Source organism: Euphorbia lathyris, chromosome 5, assembly GCF_963576675.1.
Source record: "Euphorbia lathyris chromosome 5, ddEupLath1.1, whole genome shotgun sequence".
In the NCBI taxonomy this organism is placed as follows: domain Eukaryota; kingdom Viridiplantae; phylum Streptophyta; class Magnoliopsida; order Malpighiales; family Euphorbiaceae; genus Euphorbia; species Euphorbia lathyris.
In genome coordinates this window covers 23,713,590-23,732,919 of record NC_088914.1, presented here as the reverse complement: position 1 = coordinate 23,732,919, position 19,330 = coordinate 23,713,590, and the positions used below count along the sequence as shown (strand labels likewise).

Here is a 19,330-nt window from a genome sequence, read left to right as displayed (position 1 = left end):
AAAAATGATAAGAATCAGACGGGAAGATCTCGGTGGCAGATCAGGAACCGGCCGATCAATCCCAAACTGCCATACCACTCTCTCACCCAGGTACCACTCGATGTGGTCCAGCTCCACTCGGGCATGGAAATACAAATCTGAATAGCTAGAGCTGGCCTAGGACTGAGGGCGATATTCTTCTAGGGGGCCTTCTTCTCATCCGCTAAAGCAAAACTAGAAAGTAGCAATCGACTCAAAGAAAGGGGTGGATCGGTTCACTGCCACACCTCAAGCATCGTAGCAGGAGCCTAGGTTAAAGCAAGTATCGGGTTAAAGAGAGAAAAGATTCTTAGTCTTCCTTTGCACAGGATGAGACTTGACTTATGTTATGACATGGCGAGAATCCGGTCTTTTCAGCATAAAAAGAGATGCCCTATAGTTAAGTTTGAAAGGGCTTAGAAGCAAGCATAGTGCCTCCACTTGACTTAAAGGGTAAATTTCTTAATACAAAAAATTGAACTTTATGGGCGTTCATGTCGCAGAACCTTTATAGATACAAGAATCCAAGAAGTTAGAATTTCACTCTATCGCCTAGACTTTCATTTCAGGTTGTTCTTCGGCAGGTCATTTACACTCTAAAATATGAAATAAACTAATAGTTGCACTTAAAGAGTTTTAGTTTCTCCTTTGGGCGGATTAAATTGTTAACTTGTGGACATACTTAAGAGATTTTTTTGTCAGGACTAGACATACTTTTTTCAAGGCCAAAATTAGCAAGTTCATTGCCTCGGAAGGGATCCGAATAGAGAAGATTTAAAGGTCGTGGAAAAGAAAGAAAATGAGACATTCAAGGAGTATGCACAAAAGTGAAGAGATAAAGCTGCTCAAGTAATTCCACCTTTAACTGAAAAAGAAAAATCCCTAACCTTGAAGCCTTTAAATAATTGATCCAATAGGGTCTTGATCACAAGTCATTTGAGAGTTGAACACAAAATTATTCCTCCAATACCAAAGACTCCCAATTATGATACCAAAAATGGAATTCCAATCATATTTTTGTAAATAGACCAAAGGAATGGCGAGTTAGATTCGTATTCATCCAACTGTAAATGTCACCCTGAAAGAAAATTTTATTCATCCTCCACCAGAAGTAATTACTACCTAATAACCTTTGCACGAACAGCTTTTGGTACAGAAGATCAATGTGCAATCTTTCTAACCACATTCATTTGTTGTATGATCAGTAGCCTTTACTTCCTTAATAAATAAATCTACTGTCTCAGACCGAGAGTCAAGCTCGTATCGTGGAACTATAACATTTATTTTCACTCCCTCAAGAATAGGAGGCAATAATCGAGCGAATCTGTCTGAGAGTACTCCACCACGAGCTGCCAAAGCACGCTCAGTCAATCGTCGATCTCCAGCCCAAATTTTTTTATAATGTTATGATTTTAATGTTAGAATCCGTTGTTGTTTGACATTTTTTGTTATATACCACTTAGCGAATTTTGTTAAAAACACATCCAGACTTCGCATATGCTAATTAAATTCATCAACTAAACCAAACATTAGCTTCGCAGGCTTCGCATATGCTAATTAAAATCATCAACTAAACCAAACATTAGCTTCGCAGGCTTCGCATATGCTAGAATCTGCGAAGTCAGATGGGAGGGAGACAACCGCGCCGTAAAATTACAAACATATTGAGGATATTTTAGAAAAGTTACACAAAAACAGTCTAGATATGTAGTAGGTTGAGTAAATGAGTTAAATATGTAAACGGGTCACCGATTTGACCAAATTTTGTAATTTTCCCAAAATAAAATCATAATTTAAATGGATTAGTTTAACTTCTAAAGTTGTAAAACACAAAAATTAAATCATTCAAGTATGTTTGATTAGTTTAACTTCTAAAGTTGTAAAACACAAAAATTAAATCATTCAAGTATGTTTGAGATCATTTGAGCTTCCAATCTTGACCAATTGTACATACTTCCAATAATGATTCGTTCTTTTTGTAGCTTTCCATGTATTAAATTGCTAATACTCATGATAAAAAGTCTGCAAAATTTGGACAGCATAACAATTAGAACTAATAACTAATAATAAACTTAACAAAACTAATAATAAGCTTGCACAACACAATAAACAAACAACTAATAATAAACTTGTAAAAACTTCGCATACTTTCATAAAAATGTGATCTAAGTCATACAAATTCGGGCATCATAACACTTTGAATCAAGAAAAGTAAGGAAGAAAAGAAACTAAGAAGATGGAGTAAGAAATAGAAGTTAGAAAAGTAAAGTTGTCAAAATATGTAATCGACGGTGCTGTGAAGTTGTTGAAGTAGATGAAGCTTTCCTGGAGCAAATGAAGTCTTCGAACTGGACATAGAGAACCCTTTCTATCACAATCGCACAAACTATTTGATTATACTTACTCCAATTTTTAATCTAAATTTCACCTGAGATCCAAAGGCAACTGCCTCTCGGCTAAAACCGCCTCTTGCCTGCGGCAGAAAGGCGGTGGCCTTTTGAATTTCGCTCACCTTCCATTACATAAGGCGGTGGCTTGATCGCCTGGGCCGCCTCTCACCTTAGGCAATCACCTGGACCACCTTTCGCAACTATAATTAACACTGTGCTTAGAATGGAACTGCAGAACATAAACCACATTTGAAGGATGTATAAGACTTGTCCAGGTTCCTTCAGCTCATCATTGATATCAACTTAAACGGTTTGAATCACCTATTACCAATCAATTAATTAGTACACATCTCAAACCACCTCTTTGGAAGTTAGGTTTTACACTAAGAAACTGACAAGTAATGTAATATCCTCATTGTTTAACTTCAGGATGCGAAGTTTTTACATTAAGAAATTGACAATTGTATAACTCAAGGAATGTGATGTTTGCAAGCAAGATAGAACCAACCCACCTCATTAATTTGCACTACAAGTTTACACCACCTGCAATGTTTGGCCGAATCCAATTTTGAAAACAAGGGATTAATTTCTTAAATTATAATTTGCTTAAAGCAACTTAATGACTTCCTGAACGTACTTAAAATGTGATTTATTAGTTTTTTTATTTCGTTTCAACTTGTTTAAATTTCCACTTATTGCCGCGTAAGATTTAGAGGATTAACAGCGAAAATTTGCCGTTCTCTGCTTAATATATAAACAGCAAAATAAGAATCCAAAACATACGCCACATGCTATTACACCCAATATAAATCACTGGTTCCAAGTTATTTGAATTGGTGCAAATTTGGCAACCAGATTGAAGACAACAAAATTCATTTTTCTATTGTATGTTCGATATAACGTTCCAAAGTTCATGCAGGAGAAAGAACCGCTCACATTATTTTCTACACATGAACTTATTTGGCCATTTTTCTTACTTTTCTTAATCATAATATTCATTTCCACTTTCTTTAAAAAAAATAAGAAAACAACATCAAATACAGGTTCAATGCTCAATAAATCCCCCAAACCACTAAAATGCTGCCCACCCTGATGAAGCCGTCTTTGTAGATCCTGATGTTGCTGAAGGAAGATTTCTCTGCAAATACCAATTGCAATGAGCTAATAACATATATGTACATACACGAAACAATTTATTTATCAACGGATAGTTTAAATCCATCACAGTGCAGTTTCACTGCTCAAAGGAGTAAAATTCATGTTATCTTTCCATCACAAGCCACAACAAATATAGCGGTGTTTGAACTGTCATAAAAAGTAATACTACTATGTGGTGAAAATGAGCAAGATTGGACTATAAAACAACAAAAGCATACCTCAAGGGGAGAGAGATCTGATAAGGGATTGGATGAGTGATTTGCATTTTCTTTAGGTTCTCTACTACCAACACTCTGATTAATTGAAGTCCTCCTTGCAAGAACCGGATCATTTGGAGGGGGTGGGAGCGCCGATCTTATTTTTCCTCCTCCACTTGGTGGTGGGGCGAGACCTAAGGGTTTTGGCTTTCCAGCTGCAGGAACACCTGCTGATAGCCCTGCAGCTGAAAGCATTCCAGTCCCACCAGCTGGTTTAGGCTTCACATTTATACGGATGGTTTCACCTTCCTATATTTTATCCCAAAAAAAGAAAAAATGTTGTTTAGCTGGTCAAATTGGAACAGCATTTCAACCAGCATATCAAACACAACACAGCACACTGATAGATTACTCAATCTTAACTGCTAGATCATCAACTAAACTAAAAGTAAACAGCAAAAAACATGAAAGAAGAGAGCATGTTATGAAAAATATGCAGATTGTTCAGCTGGTCGAATTAAGACGAATTTCAGAAAATGATACCAAACACAACACAGTACTATAAGATGACTCATTTAGCTGTTAGATTATGAACTAAACTAAAAGCAAACAGCATAAACAATGGAAGAAGGGAACTTGTTATCGAAACACTGCAGATTAACCCTCTAATAAATCCCAAGAAATCAGTGAAATGGAAGTTCATAACAAAGAGAATTGATAATGGAAGAATAAAACTTGTTGTCGAAAACCAGCAGATTAAAAATCTCTAATAAAACCCAAGAGATCAGTGAAATTAAAGTACATAACAAAGAGAACCCCCAATTCTCCTACTATTTAATCTGAAACACCATTTATCAGTTATTCATCTGACAGCCCAATGCAAGTGGAAACAACTCCAATTTCAACAGTACATATCAAATAGAGCATATTTAAGGTAAATCTGACCGTATATAGTCAGTCCAGTAATTCTGTGATGAACTGAAATTCAAGAAATTGTTAAAGAGGCCATACCTTCAATCTGAGATTGACAGCGGGATGTATATCAATGTGAGTGTCACTCTCGCTAGTTTCTCCACTCTCTTTTTCGTTCTCTCTCTTTACATATTTTTCATGATCTGATAATGCTACATTGAAATCAAATGCCTCATTTCTCTCAGTAAACCCTAACCCGATAAACGCATGCTTCCCTCTTCCGTCCTCGATCTTAAGCACGAAATACCGGGATGAATCGAGTACTGACTCGACCGCACCCTCGCGCTGACCGGGATGAACAAAACACGCCGCAAACAGATCCCCGGAGTTAGGATCCTCCAATCGGATCTCACATCTGTCTTTACATGACACCACTCGGAGCCTACCGGTCCAGATCTTGTCGGATTGTAACCATTCCCCGCATTTGTATCCACCGGAGGTAGAACGTGGAGGAATTTTGTAAACGGAAACCTCACGCACAACTAGTAGGGTGTGCTCCATGGATTCCTCATCTTCTTCAAACGACATATCGTTGCCCTCCTCTGGGTTTCCTTGAATCAGAATTGCGGAGCTAATTGAGGCAAATGCAGAAGATCTAGCGGTGGATTTATAAGAGAATATCCAGAAAGTTTGAAAGGTGAAGGGATTGTATCAAATTCAAATGCCAACAAGAAAGAAAGAAAATTGAGAGAGAAAGATAGAGAGTTACAGAGACGGTGGATTCGAAAGAGCAAGTGTAATTGATTGGTCAACTGCAAAAGCAATGGGTAAAGAGATATGATGGGCTGTTTATTTCATCTAAACAGCTTTTTAGCGTTTAATCTAACCTCCAATAAATACATTGTTTCACTAGGCCGGTTACTTCATCTGTTTGATTTAATGTTCTATTTCTTGTTACTAATCTATAGATATTAATCGTAATGTTTTAAAAACTGGACCGGATATCAAATCAATATAATAAAGGGTTCATGGATCAATGAATTTAATCGGTTTTTAATTAATATTACTATTAATACATAATAGATATTAATTGATTCTTATGATAAAAATATCAGTTTAAAATTTTTATCAGACACTCTTTATTTCATATTTAGAATTAAAAAGTAGTTTCCGAAAAATGGAAACTAAAGGAAACTAAGTTGATATAAACATAAATTTTATCAAATTATAGTATTTTAAAGTTTTTAATGCATAACTATTTATATTTATTTAATTTTAATAAAATTATTTTTTATTTCTACAATACACATTTTGTTACGTTATTTATATATTTATAATATTATTAGCGTTTTTATTTAATAAATTATTATTTTTAACTTTTATATAATTACTTAGGTTAATTTTATCAATTTTGTGTATTGCATTTTTTATTTTTATAATTTATATATTGATTAATTTAAAACATACTCATATTACATTTTATGTATTAATATTTTATGTATTAATAGCAATAGTCAATCACAATTTTATGAAGTACTAATAATTAATCAGTTAATAACAAACCGCTAGCAACAACCGCAAACAGCTAATAACAACAGCAACAACTACCGACTAATCATTGAACCAAACAGACTCGTAATTTAAGTCTTTGGCTCGGTTTGGGAAAAAAAAGATGTTTGAAGTAAAATTAGAGGTTTGTACCACTTTTAAAGGTTTTGGCTAGTCAAACCTCTCATTTTTTTTTTTTTTGTAAAAAGATGTCTGAATAGCTTTTTGAGTAATTCTTCAAAGAGCTCTAAGAAGCACCATGAAGATGGAGAAAAATAGAGGAATGCCCAATAGAGAAGAAGATGAGTTACACAATATTGATTAAAATGAGAATTTGAAATTCTTTCATCTCCGCTACTATTCAACTGATATGGATCTTGTCATTTGACAAGTTTGGTTTTGTCTTGTCCTTTGACAAGCTTCTTTTCTTTTCCATTCTTGTATCAAAAGTTCTTTTTCCATCTATGGCATCATCAAGTAATCACTCTGGATAATGCATTCTAGCTAAGATGTGAGCTTTTCAAGGAAATCTCAGTCCTCAGCTACCTGAGGCCGTGACTATCAAAGAAGCTTTAAGTTGGATTAAGATGCATCGCCCTAGTGAGAAAATTCAAAGTCAGTCGGATTGTCTCGTCATAGTCAAATGTGTTTAGAAGGTCTTTCATATTTAGTCGACATTATTTCTGATTGTATTCATTTATTACGAGATTTAGAGCTGTGCTCTATCTCATTTATTAAGCGTTGCTCATGCTCTAGCAAAAGCGGTCAATTTTGTGTCTGTTCGGGATGAGTGAGCATGTCCACCACCATTTCTTAGCAACAGTATTTTTCACATAGACCCTGATGACCATCTGAATTTGGTCATTAACTGTTAGATCTAGGCTGATTGAATCTAAGCCTTAGGATGCCTTCAATCTCCACCTTAAGATTTTAATCAACCTAGATCTAATGGTGAATGACCAAATTTACCGTGGTCATTATGGTCCATATGAACATTACTGTTCTTAGCAATATTCTTTCATCTGATTTATTTCAAAAAAAAGCTTTTTGGGTTCAAACCCTTAATTTTGAAAAAGTTAGTTTTACGAATTTTTTCAATCAGCTTATTGATACATCGAGATGTTGGTACTTACTGCCATTTATTCAAACAAATTATTTTGTTCCTTTACTAAAAATAAACTAATAGTATGGTAAATATATTAAGTGGGCTGCTATATACCGCAAAGGTTATACTTTCAACCGCACCTTTTTGACAATTTTGCCCTCCTCATAATTTCAAATCAAAAACTCAAAACTCTCAAATCCTCTCTAGCTTTTTGGATTTTCAAAAAACCCGACCTAAAACGATATGCCGCCAAATGAAGGAAAGGGTAAAGGCTTCATGAATGCTCTGGTAAGGTTTTTTTTAAAAAAAATTTGTCCGAAATCACGGGTTCCGCCTCTAATTCGGAGGCGGAACCCGTATGGCTTTTGCCTAAACGAAAGGCAGATGCCATTCCACCGTAAGGTGGAACGTACGGTGGAACGCACGGCGCTCCGTTCCATCGTAAGGTGGAACGGGTTGCACGCTCGTTCCACCGTAAGGTGGAACGAGCGGCGCGTCAGTTCCACCTTACGGTATACGAGCGGCTTCCGTCCTGGATTATTGTCAAGGAGATCGGATTCCTGATGCACAGGCTACAGCTTGGACGTTTCTTATGCTCGGTTGCACATTGTTCGTGGATAAGAGTGGGGACCGCATTCGACCTTCCTATCTGTTGGAGGTACAGGACTCGGTAGCTGGAGCTATTGGACTCTCGTAGGGCTCAGCTGCACTAGCATATCTATACCGTCATCTAGGTATTGCTAGCAGAGGAGACTGCGGGCAGATCACGGGTTGTCTGACACTGCTTCAGGCATGGATTTGTGAGTACTTCCCGTGCTTCAGGCCTCAGCAAGAGGGAGTCATATTGGATCCGGCGATTCTGAGGGCTTGCATGTGGCCATCTATATCGATGGAGAAGAGTGGGGATCGACTGAGATCATATCGTGTCCGGCTTGATAGATTGACTGCTGATGAGGTACAATTTCAATTTAATTAAATAAACCAAATACATTTACTTGTATTATTTGTATGTTAATGTTGTTGTATACGTCTGTAGGTGACGTGGATGCCGTATGGTCCTCATGCCATTACGCATACCCCTAGGATGATATACGCCAGATGGATATGTTACAAGGATGTGATCGAGCCGTACATGTCGAGGAGATGCCTTCACCAGCTAGGTTACGTGCAGACCATACCTCGACCGATCTTGAGGCCGTTGAAGGCCGTACATCCTTGGTCCAGCTTGAAAAATTGGGTAGAAGTGCCCGCTGACATGGCGGAGGATCTTTGGACCTCATTTCCCAAGGTGGGCATGCTTATATTGTCTCGGTTCACTCTAACATGGACTCCTTCGGACTGTGAGGAGCAGTACATGTCATGGTACTACCTGCATTCACACCCTCAGCTACTACCGGATATGCCTGCACTCGGACCGGTTATTCATACTCGCTCGAATAGCAAAGTGGTAAGTAATTTAAGTTTTAATCAATTTATTTACAATTATCAAATTATATTAAAAGAAATGATATTTATTCATTTTGGGTTATTTCTTTTGCTAGTGGGTTAGCTGTTGGGCTAACTAGGGAGAAGGTGCATTGGCCGCGATGAACCTTCTTGATGAGGATGTTGCGGCTGAGTGGCAACAGTTGTACGACAAGATTTTGGATGCTTGGAATTCGGTCAAGTGATTTGTGGTTGTGTTTTTAGTACTTTTTATTATAAGTATATTTACGTTGGCATTCGGATAATATCTTTACTATGTACTTGCTATTTTAGTACTTTAATTTTATAAGTACGTTATTTATTACCATTTGTTTTAAACAGAATTCAATCAGAATCAACCTGTAACATATATAAAGCTAACTGGATCAGTAACTGAGTACAAACAGTAACTGTTTATTATCCAGAATCAACCTGTAACATATATAAAGCTATCTGGATCAATCCAGAACATTACAGACACAACCTGTAACTCGAATGAACAAAACCGAGTCAAAACAGTAACTGTTTGTTATCCAGAATCAATCGGAATCAACCTGTAACATATATAAAGCTATCTGGATCAATCTAAAACATTACAGAATCAATACAGACACAATACAGACACAACCTGTAACTCGAATGAATAAAACTGAGTACAAACAGTAACTGTTTGTTATCTAGAATCAATTAGAATCAACCTGTAACATATATAAAACTATCTAGATCAATCCAGAACATTACAGACATAATACAGACACAATACAGACACAGCCTGTAACTCGAATGAAAAAAATTGAGTCAAAACAGTAACTGTTTTTTATCCAGAATCAATAAGAATCAACCTGTAACATATATAAAGCTATCCGGATCAATCCAGAACATTACAGACACAATACAGACACAACATGTAACTCAAATGAACAAAACTGAGTCAAAATAGTAACTGTTTGTTATCTAGAATCAATCAGAATCAACCTGTAACATATATAAAGCTATCTGGATCAATCCAGAACATTACAGAATCAATATAGACACAATACAGACACAACCTGTAACTCGAATGAACAAAACTGAGTCAAAACATTAACTGTTTGTTATCCAGAATCAATCGGAATCAACCTGTAACATATATAAAGCTAACTGGATCTAAGTTTAACCAATCTTGTCCATTATGCTGTCCTAGCTGCATAAATGCGATCCCACCCTTCAACGCTACATTCATGGTGTTGTTTCCACCATTCTAGTACATGGGGGACTGGAAAATTAGGAGATAAATTTAAACAAATATAGTGGCGATAGTGCGTACCCAAATGAGCTATGCAGATCTCTCGTTCTGGTCTTGTAGTAGTGGAAGGGGCATACACTGGTAACACAGTACCACAAAAACTAAAGTTAATTCCACCCAGGTAACCGAAAAACATTACAGCAACATTGTATAATGTAGCAATCAGAAACAAGTCATCATAAACGAGCATACAATGCTCAGGCGAACAAGCTCCACCGTCCCAACTTATCCTATTAATTGCTGCATCAACACCGTCAATTAACACGGTTTCATACCGAAAACGGTTAGCAATTACTTCATTCCTAAGGTTATGCCTAACTGATTGCCACTTCTCTTCGGTACCAAAAATGTAGGAAGAAACAACACGGAAGCCACAATTTCCATCACCGATTACGTTGCAATATGTTTCAACGTAGGGCTTAATGATCCCAATTATTTTGTCAGAATGAACGACATCATTAACTTCATACGTATTTCCATCTGCATTGAGTGAAATAAGATATTGTAAACCACACAGAACTTATGTTAAGTGTAAATGAATTAGATGTTGCAAAACTGTATTATCTGAGGATGCAAAATTATGGACAGATGATGAAGAGCTTTTCCTACCACTTCTACCATGGCTCATAGACGAACTACTAGAATGAGCACATCCACGCCGAGTTTCGTTGTACTCCCAGGCACTAGGCGTACGTTTTGTGGATTTATCCGCCTTCGGTCGTCCTCGAACGTTAATTTTCACATCAGGTTCGGTGTAATGTGCTTGATTAGGGTGTAGTTGATCATGTATAAGTATTGAAATGTTCCGCAACAAGGCTGGGTCACCTTTAGAGACCTGGTCGACTAAGGATTTAAAATATCTCCTATCCTCTGTCTGATCATGACACCCTTCAGTTTCATGAGTCTGACCATAATTAATCAAAAGTGTTCTCCAGAACACATGAACCCTCTCAGTACTGATCATATCGCCAGACTCATAAGCTTGTTTGATCTCGCATGCACATGGTATCTGATGAGATGTTCTCAATACACAACCACAAAGCGCATTCACTTCATGGCTCAAACTTCTCATGCGATCTAACTTAACATTGATCAGTTGCATGCAGTAGTGAGAGACTTTGCATACCAGGTAGTTAAAGGGGAATCCGGAGTAAAAGACTCCTTTACGAAGCCTAGACTGCTCAAGCATGTACCTAATAAGAAGACAAACATACTATCAGTTGACTAAGATTACAAATACATGATAAGAATACAAACATCTTCCAATAGAACGTATTGAAAATACATGATATTAGTTGCCTGGGCTTCTATCTGCTTGTGAACCTTCTGCCATACCGTATCCAGCGATCCTGTGGCTATATTGAGCCATTGCTTTAGACTCGCATGTTCGCTCTCCACACGACAAGTGGTTGTGTTGCCAAAATGTAAGAAATTTTTCGTCCAAGCAACAACAAACTTCTCCTTATGCACCAACCACGTCTCCGCAACGTACGAGATAAGAGTTTGGTACATTCTCATCGAATCCTTCATCTTGCCCAGATTTTCCTTGTACTCCGCAATAGATAAAGATTCAATTAATGTTCTCCATTTTCCATTCTTGAATTTACCGGCAATTGATTTGTCGCCCATAATTCTGTATGCCCGATCTTCTACATCATTGTTTATATGCCAGGTGCATAGCAAGTGTGCTATATGTGGGAAAACCTCCAGAATCGGTTTCAATAACCCCAACTCCCTATCACTGACGATAACAGTCAGGTTGAGATCAAACCCAATTAAAACCCTCAGCTGTTGCAGGACCCAACGGTAGCTTCCTTCTGTCTCATCTTTAATGATGGCATATGCGACCTTGAAATTGTTATTGCAAGGCGTCATCCCAACAATTTCAACAAATGGCATTTTGTACTTGTTGGTTTTGTACGTTGAATCAATACCGATGTACCAGTGATAAGTCCTGAATAAATCTACTGATTCTGGATTTGCCATAAGCACATGTGTAATCATGCTAGAATCACCCTCAGTTTGCGTATAATGAGCATACTTGTTCTCGAGAGTAATATGATAGAACTGACTAGCCAAGTCTCTACCTTCGAACCCATCCTTCCTCATCTTATCTCTATAGTTGTAGATGTGTTTAATTGTTGGGTTGTCTTCCGGATGCTTTTCTTTAACGGCTGCTAAAATAGCACAAGGCTTTGCTTGAGCCAAACTCATATCACGAACGATTAATTTAGATGCGGTACTGAGTCCGCTCATCTGTCGACTTCCCTCTGGATACACACGTAACGAATGATTGTGCTGACCAGTTAATGCAACCTTAGCCTTTATCCCCCAACCAGTAAGGTCTGACCGTTGATAGGCTTTAATATCAAAGCTACACCTGCACGCTTTAGTTTTAATTTTTCATATTAACCATGCGTCATCTGTTTTCCCTCTGTAGCGTTCACCCCATGAACATCTCAATTGCTTTTGCTTTCCACCATGTTTATGCGAACATATTATAATCTCAAACCCAATTCGAATAGCTACCTGTTTTGCCCAAGTAACAGCATCTTCACACGAAGGGAAAACGGTGTCCGTTATAAAACGAGAACTGTAATCAATACCGTCGGGTTGCCAATCTTCTAACGGTTCCTGAATATATAAAAAATGCATAATATGTATTAACAATACGCGGAAAAATGTTAAAAAAATGGCATTCTGGTGCATAATAGGTAGTAACAAAACGTGTAAAAATTAAAAAATATAAATTTAGGGCTTTGTCGGGCAGCTTGCACGTTAAAAATTATAATTCCGAGCTTGTTCGGGTCTCGTATAGGCTGAACGGACAGGCTGTCCCGTTAAAATGCAAAAAATGGGGCAAATTATGCCTAAAGGGGCAGCCTGTCCGTTTCACCGTAGGTGGGAACGGACAGGTCACGCTGCTCGTCCGACGGCGGAACGAGCGCTGCGTGACGCCCGTTTCGCAGGCCGAACGGGCAGTTCGTCCGTTCGGCCGTGCGGACGAGCGACATTCGTCGCCCGTTTAAGCCAAATCCATTTAAAAAAAATTAAAATTTAATAAACGAAATTTTAATTTTAATTTATATCGTAGGATTACCTCGTGTTCGAAATCATGGTCTTCGGGAATGCTCAGGTCCATTTTCGTCCAATTCGGGTTTTTAGGCTTGGGAGAGAAAGAGAGGAAAAAAAAATTTGGTTTTTGGAAAAAAAATTATGAGAAGGGCATAAATGTCAAAAGGGTGCGGTGGGTGAAAAAAAAGTTGCGGTATATAGCAATACCCTATATTAATCTAGCTACATTTTAGTGATAAATATCAACTAATAAATTTGAATTTACTATTATATATTTTAAAATTATATTTCTATTCAAAATTATATGGATTATAATTAACCATTAAACTAATGAATATTATTAGAAACTTTGAGAAGAATATAAAAATATTAGGTTTTTATTTTAGTAAAATGTTAAATTATAAATTAATTGGTAGTAGAAAATATATTATATATATTATACAATATCAAAGATAGTATTAGCAATTCAAGTCTAAAGTTATTGATCCAATATTTAGGATCATAAATGAAATTCTCACTTTTATTAGTAAAACCCTGAAAATATATTCATTGTTTAAATGCACTTTTATATGTTATAAAGATCTAAGTTATAACATGTATATATAATATGTTTTAGAATGTGATTATGAATATGAATAGTTTCTTTATAGATGATAGCTTCTGGTAATCTCATTTATTCTTTGCAGATGATAGTTTCCTGTTTTTTTGGAGCTAGTATTGATGCAGCAAATGGTATAGTGGATATTCTACCAAAATATGAGATGCATCAGGTCAAGCAATAAACTTGAATAAACTAGGGATTTTCTTCAATAAGAACGTGAAAGACGATATGAGGGAGACAATTAACTCTATTCTAAAAGTTTCTTCTCCCCTGGTACTTAGGCCTCCCCTCATTGGCTAGTAGATAAAAAATGAAGTATATTTCTTTCCTTAATTGATAGGCTTTTGTAAACGGTTTGGGAGTTGGGGGTTTCGGTTTCTTTTGAAAGCTGAGAAAGAAGTCATGCTGAAGTTAATGGCCCAGGCATTACCAACATTATATATGAGTATGTTTTTGCTCACTAGGTTGATTTGTGATGAGTTGCAAAGGATGATGAATTCGTTTTGGCGAGGCTCGAAGGATGGTGGCAGGCGGGATATGCATTGGTTTGAGTGGTCATCCCTATGCCGAAGAAGGATCAAGGTGGTTTAGGTTTTTGATATTTACACTTGTTTAACTTATCGTTATTAGGCAAACAAGGATGAAAGTTAATTAATTCCCCCTCTCACATTGGTTGGTAGATTGTTCAAAGCCAAATATTTTGCTACTGACTCTTTTCTATCTTCTAAATTAGGCAATAACCCTAGTTATGTTTGGATGAGTGTTTGGGGATTGATTGAACTTCTTCGTCTTGGAATATGTTGGAGGGTGGATGATGGAAAAACAATACAAGTAAGGAACGATCTATGGATAAAATCGTTGGATGAGTTTACAATCAAATTTTATTATATTGAATGGTTGGAGAATATTGCAGTTTCGGATCTGTTTCAAGTAGGGTCCAGCATTTGGGATAAATGTGAAGTGTTTAGCTGTGTTTTTGAAGAGGAAGCGGAGAAAATTTGTGCAATTATCCTGCCACATCGAAATACTCTCGATGTCCTAATCTAGAATTACACAAAAAATGGAACGTATTCATCGAAGTTGGGGTATCATGCAATTGATAGGGCCCTACATAATAAGGATCTGACTGAGGGTTGGTCGGTGTTATTGAAATTTAATATTCTGCCAAAGTGGAAAAGCTTTGTATGGAAACTATGTGCGGGTTGTCTGCCTACTCTGTATCGATTGGTGGCTAGGCACATTTCAGTGCCATTGACTTACGTATTGTGTGAAACGACTGAAGAAGATTGTTGGCACATTTTTGCTAATTGCTCTTTTGCATGTGACGATTGAGGGTTGGTCGGCCTAGAATTGATGACACGCTTCTTCTTACACCGCTTTTTGGACTCCTGACACGAGGAGTGCACTGGAGGATGGGAGGTGAATGAAATTGCTTAAGCGAGTCATTGCTATGTTTGTTTCATGCTCACCACACTAATTTGATGTGGTTGAATCATGTAAGTCCACTTATAAACCTGCAATTTGACAAAAATAAGGTCAAAGGGTGGTCGTTGTTCGGTTAACCCACTCTGATGCCTATGTGAGTTTGAGGTAAGACTTGGGGATAAACACAACAGTAAATCAAAGATAAAATGTAAGCTTTAATGACCGAATGGAGTAGTGTACCTTAGTTGTGCTTACTCTATTTATACTGTAATCAAGTAGTAGAAAATGATTATAAGTTTAAGAACATGATGTGCTATATGTCACCATATGATAAGTGAATGTGCACTCGAATATTGGGGTCTGATATTTCTTAAGGGAACTAGGTTTGTGATTCACAGGGTCAAGCGTGATTTTTATAATAGGTGGATCCTTGACGAGGTCTTTTGCGACTTCTTGATCCAAGACCTTCAATATAGAGTCATCTTGACCATCTTTGCTATGGTGACATCACATGTTCTTTTTTCTAGGGTTTTGGTTCAGGTTTCTTAAATGCAACAGGGTGAGTTTATATTCGCATGATATCACCCTCTAAACTTTAACCTTCAAATTATGAGTTAATGAAAGTAATAAAAACTTTTTAATAAGAGCTAACATTTTAGTTCTCATTTACATTTTAAAAACTCCTAAATGATGTTAAGTTTTTAATTTTTATCATTTTTTGCTCCCTTCAATTACGATATTGTAACTCTTACACTATCATTTTTTAAAAGTACAGATTTATTATGAAATGATAAAATTTAAAAGTTATCCTTAACGTTTCCAAAAAATATCGATTTATTTATACCTAATAAAAAAATACAGACTGACTTACTGTAATTTGATCTGTTATTTAAGTATTATATCAGATTTTCCAAATATCAATTATATTTAAAATACCAATAAGCGTAAATATTTATTATGTTATTAACATAGTAAAAACAATTTGCTTTTCTTTAAAAAAAAATCTGTTTTTTATAATTTTAATTTATAAATAAACTTATTTAAAAAGTTGAACGTGATAATTAAATAAAAATCAAATTAAATCTAACGGATCAAATTTGATTTGGTCATTAGGATCAATATGAACATCAATGAGTAAAATTTTAGCATTTCTTGAGGAACTGATAAAGACAAATTTATCATTAAAAAAAGAAAAAAAAGGGGTAAATTTGGGTGTGGCATAGTAATTTCATGAGGGTCAATTATATGAATATTATAATTAAGTACAAAATTATAACAAAATTATATTAACAAATTTAATTTTTAATATGTCATTATTCTCTATATATATTATGATTTTACTTATAATTTAAAATTTATAGACTCCAATTCATATATCATAAACCTTAGAAAATATATCATAGATTTCTAATTTATAAATTCTGATTTTTAAAATATATTAAAAGTACTGATTTTACTAATTTAATATAATTTAAAATTATGACTTGATATAGTTATAAATAGTTTTTAAAAGATGAATTTATGTGAAATTTTCCTATTGATTTGTCCTCGAAGTCTATTAGCCCATTGAACATTTGGGCTGGGCTAATACACTTGCATTGACTATTCTATAAAATGAACGAAAAGCCATAAACCCTAATTTTCCCTCTCTATAACTCCTCTGCTTCGAGCTTCATCGTCTTACTGATACTTTTGCCTTTGCGTAAATCCTTCTGTTTTTAGCTAGACGGTGAGCCATGAGATATTTCTTGCCATTTTCTGTTCTTTATTCTTCTTGTATCTATTTTTTGCACAGATATGGAACGTATTAAGTTTAATTATTTTTTTTTTTATGGATTCTGAGTTGTTTTTGAAATTTTTGTTGTTGATACAGGAAGAAGAAGAAGAAGAAGAGTGAGAATGTATCTTCAGTGTTACATAAATGAGAACGGTGACAAGGTCTATACCACCAAGGTATATTTTTTGATTCTGTGTTTAATCATTTTGTTTGCTGTTGTTTGGTAATTTGAAGTAAGTCAGAAAGCTGTAGAAATCTTGTTAATCTGCTTGCTTTTTTGGCCCTTGGAATTTTGTTTTCTTTTGCTGTTGAAGACGGTACAATGATCAATGAGGGATTATATCTAGACTGCTTATTAATCGGTGTGCATATAATAAATAAATAAAAGCTTAAAGCACTATTTCGTCCTTATAATGTTGGAAAGTTGACCCTGACATTAGCAATCAATCACATTTGGTCCAATTCATATAGGAAATTAGCGTGTATAAGCAGACCCCGTTTGAATGTCTATATTTGTTTGATGATCGCTAATAGCAACACAATTGTTATAATATTTCGTCAATCTGCTTTGTTGACTCAATTTTTATATAATACTTCACCCCCGAAAAGCATTTATTTCTCTGTTTCTACTTTGGAGAACATCATTCCTTCTTCAACTTATTAGCAATCATCTCACGCTCGATTTATCTTCTGTCCTTACATACACACTAATTTCCTTCTAAATTGGACTAAATGTGAGTGATTACTATATGCCAGGGACCGAATGTGATTTGTTATTATATGTTAAGGACTAAATGTGATTTATTATTGTACTTCAACAACAAAATGTGATTAATTACTATACATCAGCGGGTCATGTCAAAAAGTAATAGGTGAGAAGGCATACTCAAATATTTCATTTTTTATAGTTTAGGGCCAAATAATACTTTAAGCCTTAAAAAAATATGGGTATGATAATGGAGTCTTTTCCCTATTTTTAAGATGGATGATTGTGGTTTGCTTGAGATTTTAAACACCAAATATTTGTATTGATCTGATTTTTTGTTTTTGTTTTTCAATTTTGCAGAAGGAATCGCCACTTGGACTGGCTACCCAATCTGCTCATCCAGGTATATATCTTAGTTTGATTTTTTTTGTCTTAAAACAACTTTGTTCTACTTTCTTTATAGCCCCTGACCTTTGAAAAGGGACATAAAAGTCCTTGAACGTTGCTCTTTGTTAACATAAAAGTCCCTTAACCTTTAACCGTTCCAATAGCATATAACCCTCCATTATAGAGGTGATGAAATTCTAAGCAACTTTAATTGTTAAACTTTTTGGTTTTGAAATCATTAGTTGTTGTTTGGTTAGGAAAGAGAAAGTAGTTGTTTAGAGAGATAAATGTCTGAAAATGGTCATTTGGAAAATCTAAAACACTTGTTCCATGGAAAATGTGGTTTTTTAAATCCATCTAAATTTGCATTCTTTAGTTGAAGAATGAACTGTTCTGTTAGTTATTTGTTTCAGGAAATTTATTGAGAATAAGAATAAAATTGAGTGCAACTATTATTTTTGGAACATGAATTTGCATGTCAATACCATTTCTTTTGCAAGAATCTGCGTTGTTTCGTCCTATTGCGTGCATTGGACTAATTTAGTAAATGGTTAAGCATGTTATTTGATGAATTTAGCTATTTATATCCTTTCTTGCTATAACTAATCTCAATTAATCAATCCTGCTACCGATATTTGTCTCAAAATCAGATTATCTGATTGCATTTATTTGTTTAATTATATTGAAATCAATGCTTTGGAAGCTTTAGTTTAGGAGGAGACAATGAAATTTATGAAATAATTTGTGGGTATTTGCAGCTCGCTTCTCTCCAGATGACAAATTCTCAAAGGAAAGAGTTCTGCTGAAGAGGCGGTTTGGGTTGCTGCCTACACAGCAGTCACCTCTCAAGTACTAATAACCTTTCATGATGTGTATTCAATGGAACCAATGTCTTATAATGGCTTGTTTTTCTCTAGTTAGTATGAAATTAGGGTGACTATTATCGAGTTACTGTCGTGTTAACTATTGGGTTTATACGACCTGTTACGCTAAATTTGTATCAATTTTGTATCGTGTTATCGGATGCGTCCACATAATTGCCATCTTTATATGAAATGAGTTGTAACCATTGTGCTGAAATGCATTAGACTTGTTCACTCGATCTTGTGTACAATTATCAGTCACTGGGCGGATAAATACCCTTATCCTTCACATTCACAACTGTTTTCATCTCCTTGCTAATGCAAGTGCAAAGTAAAGTAATTGTTTAATTTTATTTGATATATTTTTAAAATATATTTTAGGCTAAAATCATAATTAAATCTCAGAACTTTTGAAGTTT

General features: G+C 35.6%; 2 protein-coding genes across 2 annotated transcripts; one reads left to right on the top strand and one right to left on the bottom strand.

The window, feature by feature from the left end:
• Positions 1-3,264: 3,264 nt before the first annotated feature.
• LOC136230846 (uncharacterized protein At1g03900) lies at positions 3,265-5,538 on the bottom strand. The gene is made up of 3 exons (XM_066020036.1): positions 4,775-5,538; positions 3,785-4,072; positions 3,265-3,546 (listed from the first exon to the last, which is right to left on the bottom strand). The coding sequence occupies exons 1-3, from the start codon at positions 5,261-5,263 to the stop codon at positions 3,481-3,483; spliced, it is 843 nt and encodes a 280-aa protein (XP_065876108.1). The 5' UTR covers positions 5,264-5,538; the 3' UTR covers positions 3,265-3,480.
• An 11,228-nt stretch (positions 5,539-16,766) lies between these two features.
• On the top strand, positions 16,767-19,145 carry LOC136230050 (H/ACA ribonucleoprotein complex subunit 3-like protein). Its single transcript, XM_066018986.1, has 4 exons — positions 16,767-16,907; positions 17,052-17,131; positions 18,022-18,064; positions 18,807-19,145. The coding sequence occupies exons 2-4, from the start codon at positions 17,078-17,080 to the stop codon at positions 18,902-18,904; spliced, it is 195 nt and encodes a 64-aa protein (XP_065875058.1). The 5' UTR covers positions 16,767-16,907; positions 17,052-17,077; the 3' UTR covers positions 18,905-19,145.
• Positions 19,146-19,330: the final 185 nt, after the last annotated feature.